At 43.2% G+C, this 16503-nt stretch overlaps 1 protein-coding gene across 11 annotated transcripts in view; it reads right to left on the minus strand.

Annotated features, from left to right (window-relative positions):
- The window catches only part of PSD3 (pleckstrin and Sec7 domain containing 3), a 610189-nt gene that overhangs the window by 100317 nt on the left and 493369 nt on the right, over positions 1-16503 (minus strand). For all 11 annotated transcript variants that reach the window (XM_088832770.1, XM_088832769.1, XM_088832768.1 and 8 more), the window contains one exon: positions 8955-9148. In XM_088832770.1, the coding sequence (XP_088688896.1) occupies positions 8955-9148 (194 nt within the window). The remainder of the gene's footprint in view (positions 1-8954; positions 9149-16503) is intronic.

Genomic DNA, 16503 nt, shown 5'->3' on the forward strand with positions numbered 1-16503 from the left:
CAAATCCACCCTGCAAAATGTCACAATGTCTGGCATCCAAATAAAAATTGTTAGGAATGCAAAGAATTTAACAGACCCAGAAAAGACAGAATGAATTTGAAGAGCAGGACCTTAAAACAGCTATGGGAAACATGAAAAATATGCTCAAGGGTATTAAGAAAGATACAAAGTTGACAAGGAGAGAAACACAGGATAAAAAATTTCACTTCACAGTTTCTAAGACAAAAATACTATATGTGGAATAAAAATACTGTGGTAAACTTGAAGAAAAACAATAAAAACTATTAAAATAAAGTACTGAAGAAACAAAAAAAGAGTTGAAAAAAAATGTAATATGGTGCAAAATACAGGGGACTAGGGTCCCAGAAAAAAGGGTGGGTACTATAAAAATGATGACTGAAAACCTTCTAGAATTGGTGTAAAACATAAACCGATGAATCCAAGAACTTAAAAATAATCACCGGGCAAGGAAAACATAAAGTAAAACACCTCACAATAAAACTACTTAAAATCAAAGAGAAAGAGAAAAGTTTTCAGAGTGGCCAGAGGGGTAGAAACCCACAGTACATAGAGAGGAACAAACAGTGACAGCAGACCTTTGTCTAGCCCACATCGGGCACAGGACAACAGAACAACATGCTAAAATTTTAAACAGAAACGAAAGCACTGTCAAGGAATTCTACACCAGTGAATATAAATTCCTAAAGGTAAGGTGCAGCACAAATTATTTGAAAAGCCAATAAAACATGAGAACATTTCTCACCAGCAGTTTACTATATATGTTGAAAGAAATTGTTCAGGCAGGAAAAAAAAAAGATACTAAACAGAAAAGTGAAATTGCAAAATGAAACCCAGTACACCAGCAATGGTCAGTCTGTGAGTAAAAGGAAAGAATACACTTCCTTTTAAAGCAAAAAATAGTAACAGTGTTCAGTTCGGTTCAGTTCAGTCGCTCAGTCGTGTCCGACTCCTTGCAACCCCATGAATCACAGCACGCCAGGCCTCCCTGTCCATCACCAACTCCCGGAGTTCACTCAAACTCATGTCCACAGAGTCGGTGATGCCATCCAGCCATCTCATTCTCTGTCGTCCCCTTCTCCTCCCGCCCCCAATCCCTCCCAGCATCAGAGTCTTTTCCAGTGAGTCAACTCGTTGCATGAGGTGGCCAAAGTATTGGAGTTTCTGTAGTATGAGTTTAATAAACATAATTAAAATGTATGATCATAGCACATTCCTAGTAAAGAGAAAGGGGAAACCTGTTATAAAGGTTTCAAAGCGGAAACATTTGAAGGCAGACTGACAAGTTAAAGATTATACTGTAAGCACTCCAGCAATCATTAAACCTATTAAATAAAGATGTACAACTAATATGCCAACAAGTGAAGAAAGACTGAACCACACACATCACAAGCAATCCCATAAAAGGGAGAGAAAGAGGAAAAAATAAAAATCAAAGAGCAAGATGGCAGAATTAAAGTCAACCATATCTGTCATTACTATAAACGTAAACACTCCAATTAAACACATTTGGTTGAAAAGATCCACCAGTACATTGTATAAAACAATTTTAAAGACAAGATCATGGAGTAAGACAACAAAGCTAGAAAAAATTTCTGTATATTATGCAAAAATTGAAAAGAAAGCTAGAGTCACTATATTCAGTTCAGTTCAGTCGCTCAGTCGTGTCCAATTCTCCGTGACACCATGAATCACAGCACGCCAGGCCTCCCTGTCCATCACCAACTCCCGGAGTTCACTCAAACTCATGTCCATAGAGTCGGTGATGCCATCCAGCCATCTCATTCTCTGTTGTCCCCTTCTCCTCCCACCCCCAACCTTTCCCAGCATCAGAGTCTTTTCACGTGAGTCAGCACTCTGCGTCAGGTGGCCAAAATAGTGGAGTTTCAGCTTCAACATCAGTCCCTCCAATGATCACCCAGGACTGATCTCCTTTGGGATAGACTGGTTGGATCTCCTTGCAGTCCAAGGGACTCTCAAGAGTCTTCTCCAGCACCACAGTTCAAAAGTATCACTTCTTCGGCGATCAGTTTTCTTCACAGTCCAACTCTCACATCCATACATGACCACGGGAAAAACCATAGCCTTGACTAGACGGACCTTTGTTGGCAAAGTAATGTCTCTGCTTTTTAATATGCTGTCTAGGTTGGTCATAACTTTCCTTCCAAGGAGTAAGCGTCTTTTAATTTCATGGCTGCAATTGCCATCCACAGTGATTTTGGAGCCCAGAAAAATAAAGTCAGCCGCTGTTTCCCCATCTATTTCCCATGAAGTGATGGGACCAGATGCCATGATCTTTGTTTTCTGAATGTTGAGCTTTAAGTCAACCTTTTCACTCTCCTCTTTCACTTTTATCAAGAGGCTCTTTTGTTCTTCTTCACTTTCTGCCATAAGGGTGGTGTCATCTGCATATCTGAGGTTATTGATATTTCTCCCAGCAATCTTGATACCAGCTTGTGCTTCTTCCAGCCCAGCGTTTCTCATGATGTACTCTGCATATAAGTTAAATAAGCAGGGTGGCAATATACAGCCTTGACGTACTCCTTTTCCTTTGGAACCAGTCTGTTGTTTCATGTCCAGTTCTGACTGTTGCTTCTTGACCTGCATACAGGTTTCTCAAGAGGCAGGTCAGGTGGTCTGGTATTCCCATCTCTTCCAGAATGTTCCTCAGTTTATTGTGATCCACACAGTCAAAGGTTTTGGCATAGTCAATGAAGCAGTCACTATAATAATATTAGACAAAGTAGATTTCAAACTAAGGAATGTGACCAGCAATAAGAAAGGTATTTTCATGACAAAGGGATCATTTTATCGAGAGGATATAAAATGCACAGTTTTCAGGAATGCAAAACAGTACAATTTGGAGAGCTTAGAAGTTTATTAAAAAGTAAAATATATACTTAGTATACATCTCAGCAGGCTCACTCCTTCACCCTAAGGTCCCTTCTGAAAAGAGATGAAAACATTTGTATATGCATAGACTTGTTTGAGAATATCCAAAGCAAGTTTATTTATAAAGCCCCAAACTGAAAACACAAAAGCCCAACTGGTGAATGTGTAAACTGTGGGATATCCCAGCAATAGAATGAATCTGCAAAGAACACGACCAAGCAAAAGAAGCCAAGCACAAAAAGGTATGCAGGATTCCATTCACTGAAATTATAGGAAAGAGAAAGCTCAGTGCCCAAGGACAAATAAGGCTTGCCGTTGGGAGTAACGTGGAAGGAATTAACTACAAGACCTTTTTCAGCTAATGGAAATATTACATGTCTTGGTTATGATGGTAATCAGACAGCTGCATACATTTTTAGAACTCAGAGGATGTATTTGAAGTTGATAAACTTTCAGTTCAGTTCAGTCACTCAGTCCTGTCCAACTCTTTGTGACCCCACGGACTGCAGTAAGCCAGGCCTCTCTGTCGATCACCAACTCCTGGAACTTACTCAAACTCATGTTCATTGAGTTGGTGATGCCATCCAACCATCTGATCTTCTGTCGTCCCTTTTTCCTCCCGCCTTCAATCATTTGCAGCATCAGTTCAGTTCAGTTCAGTTCAGTCGCTCAGTCGTGTCCGACTCTCCGCGACCCCATGAATTACAGCACGCCAGGCCTCCCTGTCTTTCAAATGAGTCAGTTCTTTACATCAGGTGGCCAAAGTGTTAGAGTTTCAGCTTCAACATTAGTCCTTCCAATGAACACCCAGGACTGATTTCCTTTAGGATGGACTCGTTGGATCTCCTTGTAGTCCAAGGGACTCTTAAGGATCTTCTCCAATACCACAGTTCAAAAGCATCAATTCTTTGGCACTCAGCTTTCTTTATAGTCCAACTCTCACATCCATACATGACCGCTGGAAAAACCAAAGCTTTGACTAGATGGACCTTTGTTGGCAAAGTAATGTCTCTGCTTTTTAATATGCCATTTAGGTCGGTCATAACTTTTCTTCCAAAGAGCAAGCGTCTTTTAATTTCATGGCTGCAGTTGCCATCTGCAGTGATTTTGGAGCCCAAAAAAATAAAGTCAATCACTGCTTCCAATGGTTCCCCATCTATCTGCCATGAAGTGATGGGACCAGATGTCATGATCTTAGTTTTCTGAATGTTGAGTTTTAAGCCAACTTTTCCACTCTCCTCTTTCACTTTCATCAAGAGGCTCTTTAGTTCTTCTTCACTTTCTGCCATAAGGGTGGTGTCATCTGCATATATGAGGTTGTTGATATTTCTCCCAGCAATCTTGATTCCAGCTTGTGCTTCACCCAGTCCAGCATTTCTCATGATGTACTATGCATATAAGTTAAATAAGCAAGGTGACAATATACAGCCTTGACGTACTCCTTTCCTGATTTGGAACCAGTCTGTTGTTTCATGGCCAGTTCTAACTGTTGCTTCTTGATAAACTTTAGTGTATTAAATTATCACTGGGCTTTCCTTATGGCTCAGCTGGTAAAAGAATCTGCCTGCAATGTAGAAGACCTGGGTTCAATCCCTGCGTTGGGAAGATTCCCTGTAGAAGGGAATGGCTACCTACTCCAGTATTTTTGCTTAGAGAATTCCATGGACAGAGGAGCCTGGGGTTGCAAAGAATCAGACACGACTGATTATCTAATTATCATTAGAAATTATGCACTTTCCTGTACTGAAAAAGTTGAATTATCTTGTCCATACTAAGGTGATCTTAAAATCCATGAAAAATTGAATTGGGAATATCTAGGATGAGCCTGAGGACTAAAGCTTGAAACTTCAAGGCTCCTCCCGCAACCTCTCTCAAAGGTAGGAGTGAAGAGCCCTGAGTGATAACGCACGCGTCGGAGTGAAGTCTGGAGACTGGGCCCAGTCGGCCCGTCTCACCTGAGCCGCCTGTTTTCCCACCTATTTTGGGCTCTGAGGCAGGATCAGAAGCAGAGACTGGAGCAGAGGCAGCTAACAGGCAGAACTTCTTATGTTGCTACAAAGAGAAAGCCTGTGACATTTAAAACCGCCCTAATCAACCAGAAGTTCTCAAAGGAGATAACTAAGGCTTTGAAGCAGTCATTTGAGAGGATCCAGGGTCAGACCCCCGGGAGAAGGCAATGGCACCCCACTCCAGTACTCTTGCCTGGAAAATCCCATGGGTGGAGGAGCCTGGTAGGCTGTAGTCCATGGGGTGGAGAAGAGTCAGATACGACTGAGCGACTTCACTTTCACTTTTCACTTTCATGCACTGGAGAAGGAAATGGCAGCCCACTCCAGTGTTCTTGCCTGGAGAATCCCAGAGACGGCAGAGCCTGGTGGGCTACCGTCTATGGGGTCACACAGAGTCGGACACAACTGAAGTGACTTAGCAGCAGCAGGGTCAGACCCACTTGCTGATGTCAAAGAGCCTCTCAGAGAAGCCGGGGCAGCTGCAGCCCTCGTGGGACATGCAGGAGCCAGCCACTGCAGACGCCCGCTCTCCCTTGGGACACTGGGGCTGGCAAGCGCCCTGTGGGTCTTCCCCTTGAGTTACAAGCCTCAGGACCCAGCCACACCTCTTCCACCAACTCGAAAGAACCAGGAACTCAGGCCATGCAGTTATCTAGGTGGGGACACAGTCCCACCCACCAGAAGGCTGCCTTAAGACCTCCCTGAGCCACGGCTGGCCCTGAACATGCCCTGTCCACCAGAGGATCCAGGACTTGGCTGCACACACCAGCGCACAGGACCCAGACCTGGGAGCCCCAGGGCCCTGCAGCCATAGACCCCAGGACCCAGCTGCACACAGAGTGAACAGGCACCAGCCCCAGAATCTCCTGGGCCTTGGCCCCACTCCCCATGAGCCTGCTCTAGCCTTGGGCCCAGCATCACCCACCAGCAGGCAGAGACACACCCAAGGAAAACTGTAGCCTTGGAGCCTAAAGACTGAGCCCACCCACGAGCTGGGCCCTGGCCTGCCTACCTTCCGGCCAACACCAGCTCTCAGAGACACTGGGTCCCTTAGCCAGCTGCCCCAGGATCCAGTTCCACACAACAGAGGTAAAATTCCAGCACTGGTACCCTTGGATCCTGCAGTCAGACCCCAGGACCTGGCTCTGCCCATCACTGGGCCAGCATAAACCCTGGGGCTCACCAGGAGTGAGGCAGCCAGCCACCTTGTAGCTCAGGCGCACCAACCGGTGACCAGCAACCTCTACACAAGGAGGGCCTGACAAGCAACCAGACCGGGGGCCAGCCACGCCTGTGAGATTACCCATCGTAGTCAGCCCACCACAAGGGGAGGACCCACAGAGTTGTCTTAGGAGGCACCCCTAGAGCCCAGAGCCCTGAGTGCTGCTGGGCTATGCAGGAAGTCCCTGCCAAAGGTCATTCTCCAAGGTCAGGAAATGTAACCAAGTTATCAGATACACAGAAATGAAACCAGCAAATAAGGCACAATGAGATGACAGGAGAACGTGTTCCAAATATAGGAACAAGTAGAACCCCTAGACGAACTATGTGGAGACACGCAATTTAACTGAGAAAGAGTTCAAGGCACCGATTGTAAAGATGACCAAAGAACTCGGGAGAAGAACGGATGAACAGAGGGGGAAGTTAGGGCTTTTTAACAAAGAGCTAGAAAATACAAACAGCAACTAAACAGAGATGAAGAATACGACAACTGAAGTGGAAAAATACACTAAGAGCAGCCGGCAGTAGAGGGAATGACACAGAGGAATGGGTCAGTGAACCAGAAGACGGAGCAGTGGGAACCCCTGCCGCTGAGCAGAAAAGAGAACCAGAGAAACGAGGGCAGTTTAAGCGCTCTCTGGGGGCAACGTCAAGTGCACCAACATTCTCGCTGTAGGGACACCAGAAGGAGAAGAGAGAATGTGGAAGACAACACAGTTGAACACATAACCGCTGAAAACTTCCCTATCCTGGGAAAGGAAACAGGCTGCCTGGATGAAAATCCACAGTCTGGAACAGGGTCCGCCCAAAGGGGACACTGACACACTGCAATCAAAATGGCAAAAATTAAAACTACAGACAGAATATGAAAAGCATCAAGGTAAAAGCAACGAGTTACTTACAAAGGAGCTCCGATAAGGCTATCAGGTAACTTTTCAGCCAAGATAAGTGTCCATCAACCGATAAACGAATAAAGATGTCACACACACACACACACACCACGCACACAATGGGTGTGTTCTCGGCTACGAAAAAGAATGTAATTCTGCCATTTGCAACAATACGAATGGATCTGGAGAGTATTATGTCTAGTGAAATAAGGCAGACAGAGAAAGATAAATACTGTTTTACCACTTACTCATGGAATCTAAAAAAACAAATGAGTGAATATTTACAAAAAAGAAACAGACTCACAGATAATACAGAACAAACCAGTATTTACCATGGGGAGAGGGATGGGCGAGGGGCAATATAAGGGTGGGAAATTAAGGGGTAAAAACTACTACACATAAAGTAAATAAGCTACAAGGATACATTGTATAGCACAGGGAATTACAGCCAATATTTTCTAATGACCATAACTGGAGTATAACCTATAAAATTTTTGAATCACTATGTTATACACCTGAAGATAATAGTATAAATCAATTATACTTCAATAAGAAAAGAATAAATATTATACACAAAATAATAAAGAGAAAGAAATGCAGGAAATGCCCTGGAAACAATTCTTCATCATCAGGTGTTTCCTTGACCCTTTTTCCTAAGCTGTTAGACTTAAGTTTCACTTGCAACTGGCTTCCGGACACAATGTTGTTAGAGAAAATGAAGTAGCCTGGTGGGCTAGTGCATAGGGTGCCTAGAAAAGGTGGTGGGGACACTCCTACAGAACTTGGGAAGCATCATGAGCCAGTGTCAAAGCTACACTATCGCAACGTTTCTCTTGACTGCACCCTGGCAGAACGTGCTGCTGCTGCTGCTAAGTCACTTCAGTCGTGTCCGACTCTGTGTGACCCCATAGACGGAAGCCCACCAGGCTCCCCTGTCCCTGGGATTCTCCAGGCAAGAACATTGGAGTGTGTTGCCATTTCCTTCTCCAATGTGTGAAAGTGAAAAGTGAAAGTGAAGTCGCTCAGTCGTGTCCGACCCTTAGTGACCCCACGGACTGCAGCCCACCAGGCTCCTCCATCGGCAAGAGTACTGGAGTGGCTTGCCATTGCCTTCTCCGAAGGCAGAACGTGCTAGAATATGCTAATCCATGAAGGAAGATATGCACGGTGCAGATGGGAGCAGCGGGACTGTGCATCCCAGCACTGCAAGCCCGTGTCTGGAGGAGCTGCCTGAGGCTGAGCAAACGCAGCAGCTATCTCAGTCCATCCACTGTCTACATACAACTGCAATTTCACACTCTGCACAGACACACTCCATTCCACCTGGACTCCCAACATCACACGTCAGCAGACAATCCTGTCACATGGCCTCCTTCCGCTTCCCACGGCGAAGCACACGTGTTGCCTACACACACCTGTCCCTCCTCCACAGACGTCCACGCTCCACGTGTGTGCCCGGATCACAATTCTGTCCCTCCTTGCTTTGTTTCCAGGGCCTCACGCTGTTTATTATTCTATGCGTTATAAGTTGAAGCTTTCCTTCAACCACCAGAAATGGAAACTCCATGAAGAGTTTCCACGAAACTCCTTGTCCTTTCTATATACTTCTATATTTTTGATGCCTAGCGCCTGGCAGGTACTCAAAGCTATTTGTTGAAGGCAGGAATAAACAGATGAATAAGAAATTAGAAATGAATAATCTGTGAGTCTTCTGGTTCTGAAGTTCTAAAGTTCTATTTGCAGAAGATCAAGTACATAACGGATTTATGATTTAGGGTTAGAGGTTTTATCAAATTTCAATAATATTTCTCTAAATAAATATCATTTTTCTTTATTCCTTTGCTTCCGATAAATTCACTTTAATTTTGAGCTTATCTTAAAGACAAAATAAATGAGACAGGAAATGTCAACAAATGGTGCTTACTCTTCTTTCCATCCATGTCTGCATGGATTTTCCGGGCCAAGAATCCACTTTTGTACACAGCAGCGTTGGGGTCGTGAGCAATGTCCAGGAACGGGTTGGTAGTGCTCCCAATGCGGCTGATGGTCTTTGGATGTGTTCCATTAGCCTTCTCATCGGCACCTTCAGACACAGACTTTTTTTTCTCTTCGTCGTCTCTAAAAGGATAAAACAAAAATGCAACACAAAGGTTGAGTAACACAACATTCAATGAACAGTTATCTGGTGCAAGAAATGATCATACTTTCTAATGGCCTGTAAGTCCTGATGACAAGGGCCATGATAAGGACAGCTGTGGTTCCCTAAACATCTCCCGTGTGTCAGGCATTAGTGACCACGGCAGTCTTGGAAGACGGACATTAGTATCCCACACCACAGGTACGGAAACAGACTCAAAGTTTAGATAAATATGCCAAAGCACAGTCCTAGGAATTACAGGAAGAAGCTGAGAGGATATGACTGCAAAGGCTCTAAAGCCTCTGGCCTTTCCGTCTACTGCAGAACCCTCAGGTTTGTCTGCTTTCAAAACAAGTGGAACTTCTTTGGCAGAGATTGTGACTTTGATTTCTGCATGCCCTAGTATAGTGCCCAGCACACAGAATACAATCGGTAGAGACTAAGTTCAGTTAACAGTATTAGACTAGGTCTGCCAGATAACCAGGTAATCTCTACTAATAACACCTCAGGTACAGCTGTCAGTGGGTTTGGACGGGGCACCGCGCACAGTGCTTTGGCTTTCCCACGCGTCCCATCACCAACTGAGGAAGTCCCTGGTTGCCCAGCCCTGCCTTCTGAACCCCTGTTCCTTTAACTCTGACAGTACAATGTACATTAAGTATGAAGGAGGCGGTCAGAATCACTTAATAAAGAGGGGGAAGAGGAGAAGAAAGTTGACAAGCTCTGACGTAACTGCTGGAAAACACATAACCAGAATAGGAGCACTTGTCTTATACTTCACCTGTTTCAGTGTCCTGAATCACCTCTGGTTTCACTGTTGTTAAGCTTTGAATATTGAATTTTTCCACCAACATTTCTACCAAAATATGGAATCTAGAAAAACAGTACTGATAAACCTCCTTGCAGGGCAGGAATAGAGAGCGGACTTATGGACACAGCAGGGGAAGGGACGGTGGGACGCATGACATACATACACTAGTGGGAGGCTGCCGAATAGCACAGGGAGCTCAGCTCAGGGCTCCGTGACAACCTACAGGGGTGGGATGGGCTGGTGGGAGGGAGGCTCGCGAGGGAGTGGATATATGTATAGCTGATTCACGCTGTTATACAGTAGAAATTAACACAATGTGATAAGGAACAATCCTCAAATTAAAAATAAAAACTAATGATAAAAAAATAGCCACCACCAAAACATATTTAAAACAAACCACAAGCTTAATAATCACCAAAACTGCTTGTTTGGTTATCAGAGAAAAACAGCGTTTTTTTTTCCTCCATTGGTATTTTGTAAATAATTGTGAAATATATGAAAATAATACTGGACTCAGGCAACTGTATTTTACTTTTAACTTTTATTAATAGACAGTTTTGGGTTTGCAAAAGTACAGAGTTCCCTTATGCTCATCAACAAATTTCCTCCGTGTTAATAATTTTTTTTGTTTTGGTCACACCACACAGCAGCGGGGATCTTAGTTTCCTTACCAGAGATGGAACCCAGGCCCTCTGCAGTGGGAGCACGGAGTCCTAACCACTGGACCCCCATGGAAGTCTCCCCAGTGTTAACCCCTTACATAACCAAAATAAAACTGTCAGAATGAAGCTAATGATGCAATTCTAAGACGTGAACTTCAGACTTCATTCAGATTTCACCTTTTTTTTCCACTCATGTTTTTGTTTCCAGGATCCTATCCGTGACCCCACAGTGCTGTCATGAGTCTTTTGTCACCTCCAGACAGTGACGATTCTTAGGCTTTCCCTTGTCCTTCATGATCTAGACACTTGGAAGAGTACTAGTCGGTGGTTCTGTATGCTTGTTTGATGTCTTCTCATGATTAGACTGGGGCGATACATTCTTGTGGAGAAGGCAATGGCAACCCACTCCAGTACTCTCGCCTGGAAAATCTCATGGACAGAGGAGCCTGGTAGGCTGCAGTCCATGGGGTCGCCCAGAGTCAGGCACGACTGAGCGACTTCACTTTCACACATTGGAGAAGGAAATGGCAACCCACTCCAGTGTTCTTGCCTTGAGAATCCCAGGGACAGGGGAGCCTGGTGGGCTTCCATCTATGGGGTCGCACAGAGTCAGACACGACTGAAGCGACTTAGCAGCAGCATACATTCTTGAGAAGGATATCATGACACCCTCTCAGCCCACCACGTCAGGAGGTAGGTGTTTTATCATTAGGGAGATGAACCTGGATTACTTGCTTAAGGTGGTTAGGGGCAAGTTTCTGTACTGTGAAGTTACTATTTTCCTTTGTGAATGATTTGGGGGAGATCCCTTGTGACTATGAATACATCATGTTTCTCCTTAAGCTTCTGACCACTAATTTTAGCATTCATCTGTGGATCTTGCCTATGACAATAATACTGTAGTGATCTAATGGTGATTTTTTTTTATTTCCATAATTTCTTCTTCATTACTAATTGGAATTCTTCTGTGAGTATGAAAACATAGATATTTATTTTATTCTTTGGATTATAGTCAAATACCACAATCACTCTTCTGTTCAAAGTTTTCCAGCCGTGGTCATTGGATGGCCTACGAAGTAGGCTTCCATGTCCTGGGAACGTCTCATCGTTTTTCCTTTCTGTTTTGTAAGTACATCCTTCCTTTCAGATACCACAAGATGCTGCCTCCAAGCTCATCTTGTATTCTCCATGTCTCAGGCCTGGAAGAAACCACTCTCCAAGGAGTCCAGTCCCATTTACTGGAGAATGGTACTTAGAAACCAAATCCAGGGGCTAGTGTGCTCACTGCCTCTAGGCCCTCTGAACAGAAACACCGAGGGAAATGTGTGTGTAATATACATACACACACACACACACACACACACACACATATATATATATATAAAACACATATACACATTCATCCAGCTATCTATCCCTCCATCCCTCCCTTTCATGAGTTTATATGAATACACAGTGATATATCCAACGCAAGACAAAATTCATTCCAGCCTTTGCCCTTTGCTTATTTGTATTTCTTCAACAGTGAGAAACCTGGCTCTCTTATCTGTAATATACTTATTTATTTATATGTTCAACCCTAATAAATACAGAGAACAATGGTTACACAAGTCATTTGGAAAACAAATTAATTTGGTACGGTCTGAACTATATCTTGCATTCCCCATACTGTGGCCGATATTTGAGAAATGAACAGACACAAAATCTACTACTCCTTGAGACGCACAGTTCGGTGGAAACGCATACCGCGTCATGTATCCACCATCACAGTACCAAACAGAACAGCCCGGTCACCCCCAAATTCCCTCTGCTACCTTCTTTTAGTCAATTCCTCTCCCTGACCAGTTCCTGGGAACTACCAGCCTTTCCTCCTTTCCAATAGTTTTGGCATTCTTAAAATGTCACATAAACGGTTCATTTTACTTGGCAAAACATATTTAATACTCATCCATACTGTTGCGAGAATCAATAGCTTGTTCCCATTTACTGCTGAGTACTACCTTATTTTCTAGACATACAGTTTACTTATGCATTTACTTCCCCCTCCCCACCTCTAGCTTTACCGAGGTAAAACCTATTTGTTTACTTGTTTTTATATTTATTGTTCTATTTCTGGCTGACTGGGTCTTTGGTGGGCTTTCCTGAGTTGTGCTGAGTGGGGGCTACTCAGTGGTTGGGGTGCGAGGGCTCCTCACTGCGGCGGTCTCTCCTGTAGCAGAACAGGGGCTCTGGGCTTCAGCAATTGTAGCACGCAGGCTCCGTTGCCCCTCAGCATGTGGGACTCTTTCCGGACTAGGGACTGAACTGGTGTACCCTGCACTGCAAGGCAGATTCTTAACCACTGCAAGACCAGGGAAGCACCTGATTTACTAAGGGATTTTAAGAATACAACCTAATCATTTGATATACACATACACTGTGAAAGGTTTCCCAATATCGAACCAACAAATACCTCACATATTTACGGATGTATTTATTTTTGGTAAGAAACTTAAGTATATACATCAGTAAATTTCAGTTATACAACGCACTGTAACCAACGGTAGTCACCATGCTTGATATTAACTCCTCAGAATTTACTAACCTTTCAGCATCAAGTTTGTACCCTCTGAACAATCTCTCCTCATTTCCCCCACCCCACAGGCCCTGGAAACCACTTTTCTACTCTGTTTCCGTTTAGTCACCAAGTTGTATCTGAATCTTGTGACCCCATGGACTGTAGCCCGCCAGGCTCCTCTGTCCACAGGATTCTTCAGGCAAGAATACTGGAGTGCGTTGCCATTTCCTTCTCCAGGGGATCTTCCTGACCAGGAATCGAATCCGGGTTTCCTGCATTGCAGGTGGATTCTTTACCGACTGAACTAAAGGGAAGTCCTCTGTTTCCATAAGTTAAACTTTAAAACTAAACTTTAAACTTAACTTCAAAACCTTTAACTAAACTTTAAAACTAAAGAGCCTCCTGATGAAAGTGAAAGAGGAGAGTGAAAAAGTTGGCTTAAAGCTCAACATTCAGAAAACTAAGATCATGGCATCTGGTCCCATCACTTCATTGGCAAATAGATGGGGAAACAGTGGAAACAGTGTCAGACTTTATTTTTTTGGAATCCAGTATCACTGTAGATGGTGATTGCAGCCATGAAATTAAAACATGCTTACTTCTTGGAAGGAAAGTTATGACCAACCTAAACAGCATATTAAAAAGCAGAGACATTACTTTGTCAACAAAGGTCCGTCTCGTCAAGGCTATGGTTTTTCTAGTGGTCATATATGGATGTGAGAGTTGGACTGTGAAGAAAGCTGATCGCCGAAGAATTGATGCTTTTGAACTGTGGTGCTGGAGAAGACTCTTGAGAGTCCCTTGGACTGCAAGGAGATCCAACCAGTCCATTCTAAAGGAGATCAATCCTGGGTGTTCACTGGAAGGACTGATGCTAAAGCTGAAACTCCAATACTTTGGCCACCTCATGCGAAGAGCTGACTCACTGGAAAAGATCCTGATGCTGGGAGGGATTCGGGACAGGAGGAGAAGGGGATGACAGAGGATGAGATGACTGGATGGCATCACCGACTGGATGGACATGGGTTTGAGTGAACTCCGGGAGTTGGTGATGGACAGGGAGACCTGGCCTGCTGTGGTTCATGGGGTTGCAAAGAGTTGGACATGACTGAGCGACTGGACTGAACTGAACTGAACTGAAACAAGGGAGTACAGAAACCTCTGAAATAATGTCTTTATTTTGGCACTTTATCTAAAGGTCGGATTGCTGGAACATGTGGGAGTTCTACTGTGAACTTTCTGAGGAACATTTGTAGCCTTCTTCATAGCGGCTGTGCCAGGTTACATTGCCACCGATTCTGCTTTTGTGGGTTCTCTTTTTGCTACACACTTGCCAGCATTTGTTACCTCTTCTCTGTTTGAAACAGACATCCTAACAGGCGATATCTCATGTGGTTTGGATGCATTTCCATGGTAAGTGATGTTGAGCACCTTTACATATACCTGTCAACTTCTTTCATGTCTCTTTGGGAAAAAATGTCTACTTAGGTCCTTTCCAAACTTTTTGAGTTATTTGATTTTATACTAATAAATTATAGAAAGTCATTGTATACTCTGGAATAATTAACCAATTGTCAGATGTAAGATTTGCAAAAAATGTTCTCTCATTCCATAGGCTGCCTTTTCATTTTGTTGATGGTTTCATGTTATGCAGAGCTTTTTAGTCTGATGCAGCCCCATTTGTTTATTTCTGCTTGCTGCCAAATTAAAAAAAAAAAAAGTCAGTCAAGACCAATGTCAAGGAGTTTAATGGTTTCAGGTCTTACATTCAAGGCTTTCATGCATTTTGAGTTTAGTTTTGTGTTTGGTGTAAGACGGAGTCCAGTTTCACTCTTTTGCGTGTGGATACCCATTTTCCTAACACTGCTGAAGGGACAACCCGTTCTGCACTGCACCTGCTCAACTACCTTGTGAGTTAATCTCTGGGTTACTGGGTTCCACTGACCTGTGTATCTGTTTTTATGTCAGTACCGTATTGTTTTGATTGTCTTATAGTTTGAAACCAGGAATTTGTGATGTATCCAACTTTGTTCTTTTCCTCAAGACTGCTTTGGCTATTCGGGAGTCTTCTGTGGTTCCATACAAATTTTAGCATTGTTCTATTCCTGTGAAAAATGCCATTGGGATTTTCATAAGGATTACACTGAATCTTTAGACTGTTTTGAGTATTATGGACAGTTAACAATATTATTTATTCAAATCCATTAGCACTGAATATTTTTCATTTGTGTCCTCTTCAGTTTTTTTATCAATGCCTTATAGATTTCAGTGTATACACCTTTAACTTGCTGGGTCAAATTTATCCCTAAGGATTTCACTGATTTTGATGCTACTGTAAAAATGACTGTTTTCTTAATGTCTATTTCTGATAGTTTACTGTTGGTATATAGAAATGTGACTGATTTTTGTATATTGATTTTATATTATTCACTTAATTTATAAATTCTAATAGTTTTTGGCAGACTCTGTAGGGTTTTCTGTATATATTACCTTGCCACCTATAAATAAAGACAACTTCACTCTTTCCTTTTCAATTTGAATGCCTTTTATTTTTCTCTGCTAATTGCCATGGTATCCTTATCTTCTTCCAGATTTTAGAAGAAATATTTTTCAAGGTTAAGCATGATGTTTACTGTGGGCTGGTCACATATGGCCTTATTATGTTATGTATGTTTCCACTATACTCAGTTTTTTGAGAGTCTTTATTAGGAATGGCTTTCTTGGTGGCTCAGACAGTAAGGAATCGTCTGAAATGGAGACCCAGGTTCCCCTGGATCGGGAAGATTCCTTGGAGAAGGAAATGGCTACCCCCACTCCAGTACTCCCACCTGCAGAATTCCATGAACCGAGGAGCCGGGCAGGCTATAGTCCATGGGGCTGCAAAGAGCTGGACATGCCTGAGTGAATAACACACACACACACGTTAGAAATGGATGATGAATTTTGTCAAATGCTTTTTTTGCTTCTGTTGAGATTATAAGATTTTTATCCTCTGTTTTGTTAATGTGATGAATCACATCTATAGATTTATAGATTTGACCCATCCTTGCACCCCTGGAATAAATCCTACTCGATCTTGACGTATGTTGCTTGTATTGTTGAACTCAGCTTCCTAATATTTTGTCGAGGATTGTTCGCATCTGTGTTCATCAGAAATCCTAATCTGTGATTTTCTTTTCTGAAGTGCCCCTGTCTGGTTTTGGTCTCACGGTGAAGATGGCCTCATAAATGAGTCTGATGAAGATACTCCTCTTCATTTTTTTCGATAGCTTAAGGATTGGCACTAACACTTCTTCGAATGTTTGG

The sequence above is a fragment of the Moschus berezovskii genome, chromosome 26 (assembly GCF_049115385.1).
Source record: "Moschus berezovskii isolate FMDL1 chromosome 26, NW_MosBer_1.0, whole genome shotgun sequence".
Lineage (NCBI taxonomy): Eukaryota > Metazoa > Chordata > Mammalia > Artiodactyla > Moschidae > Moschus > Moschus berezovskii.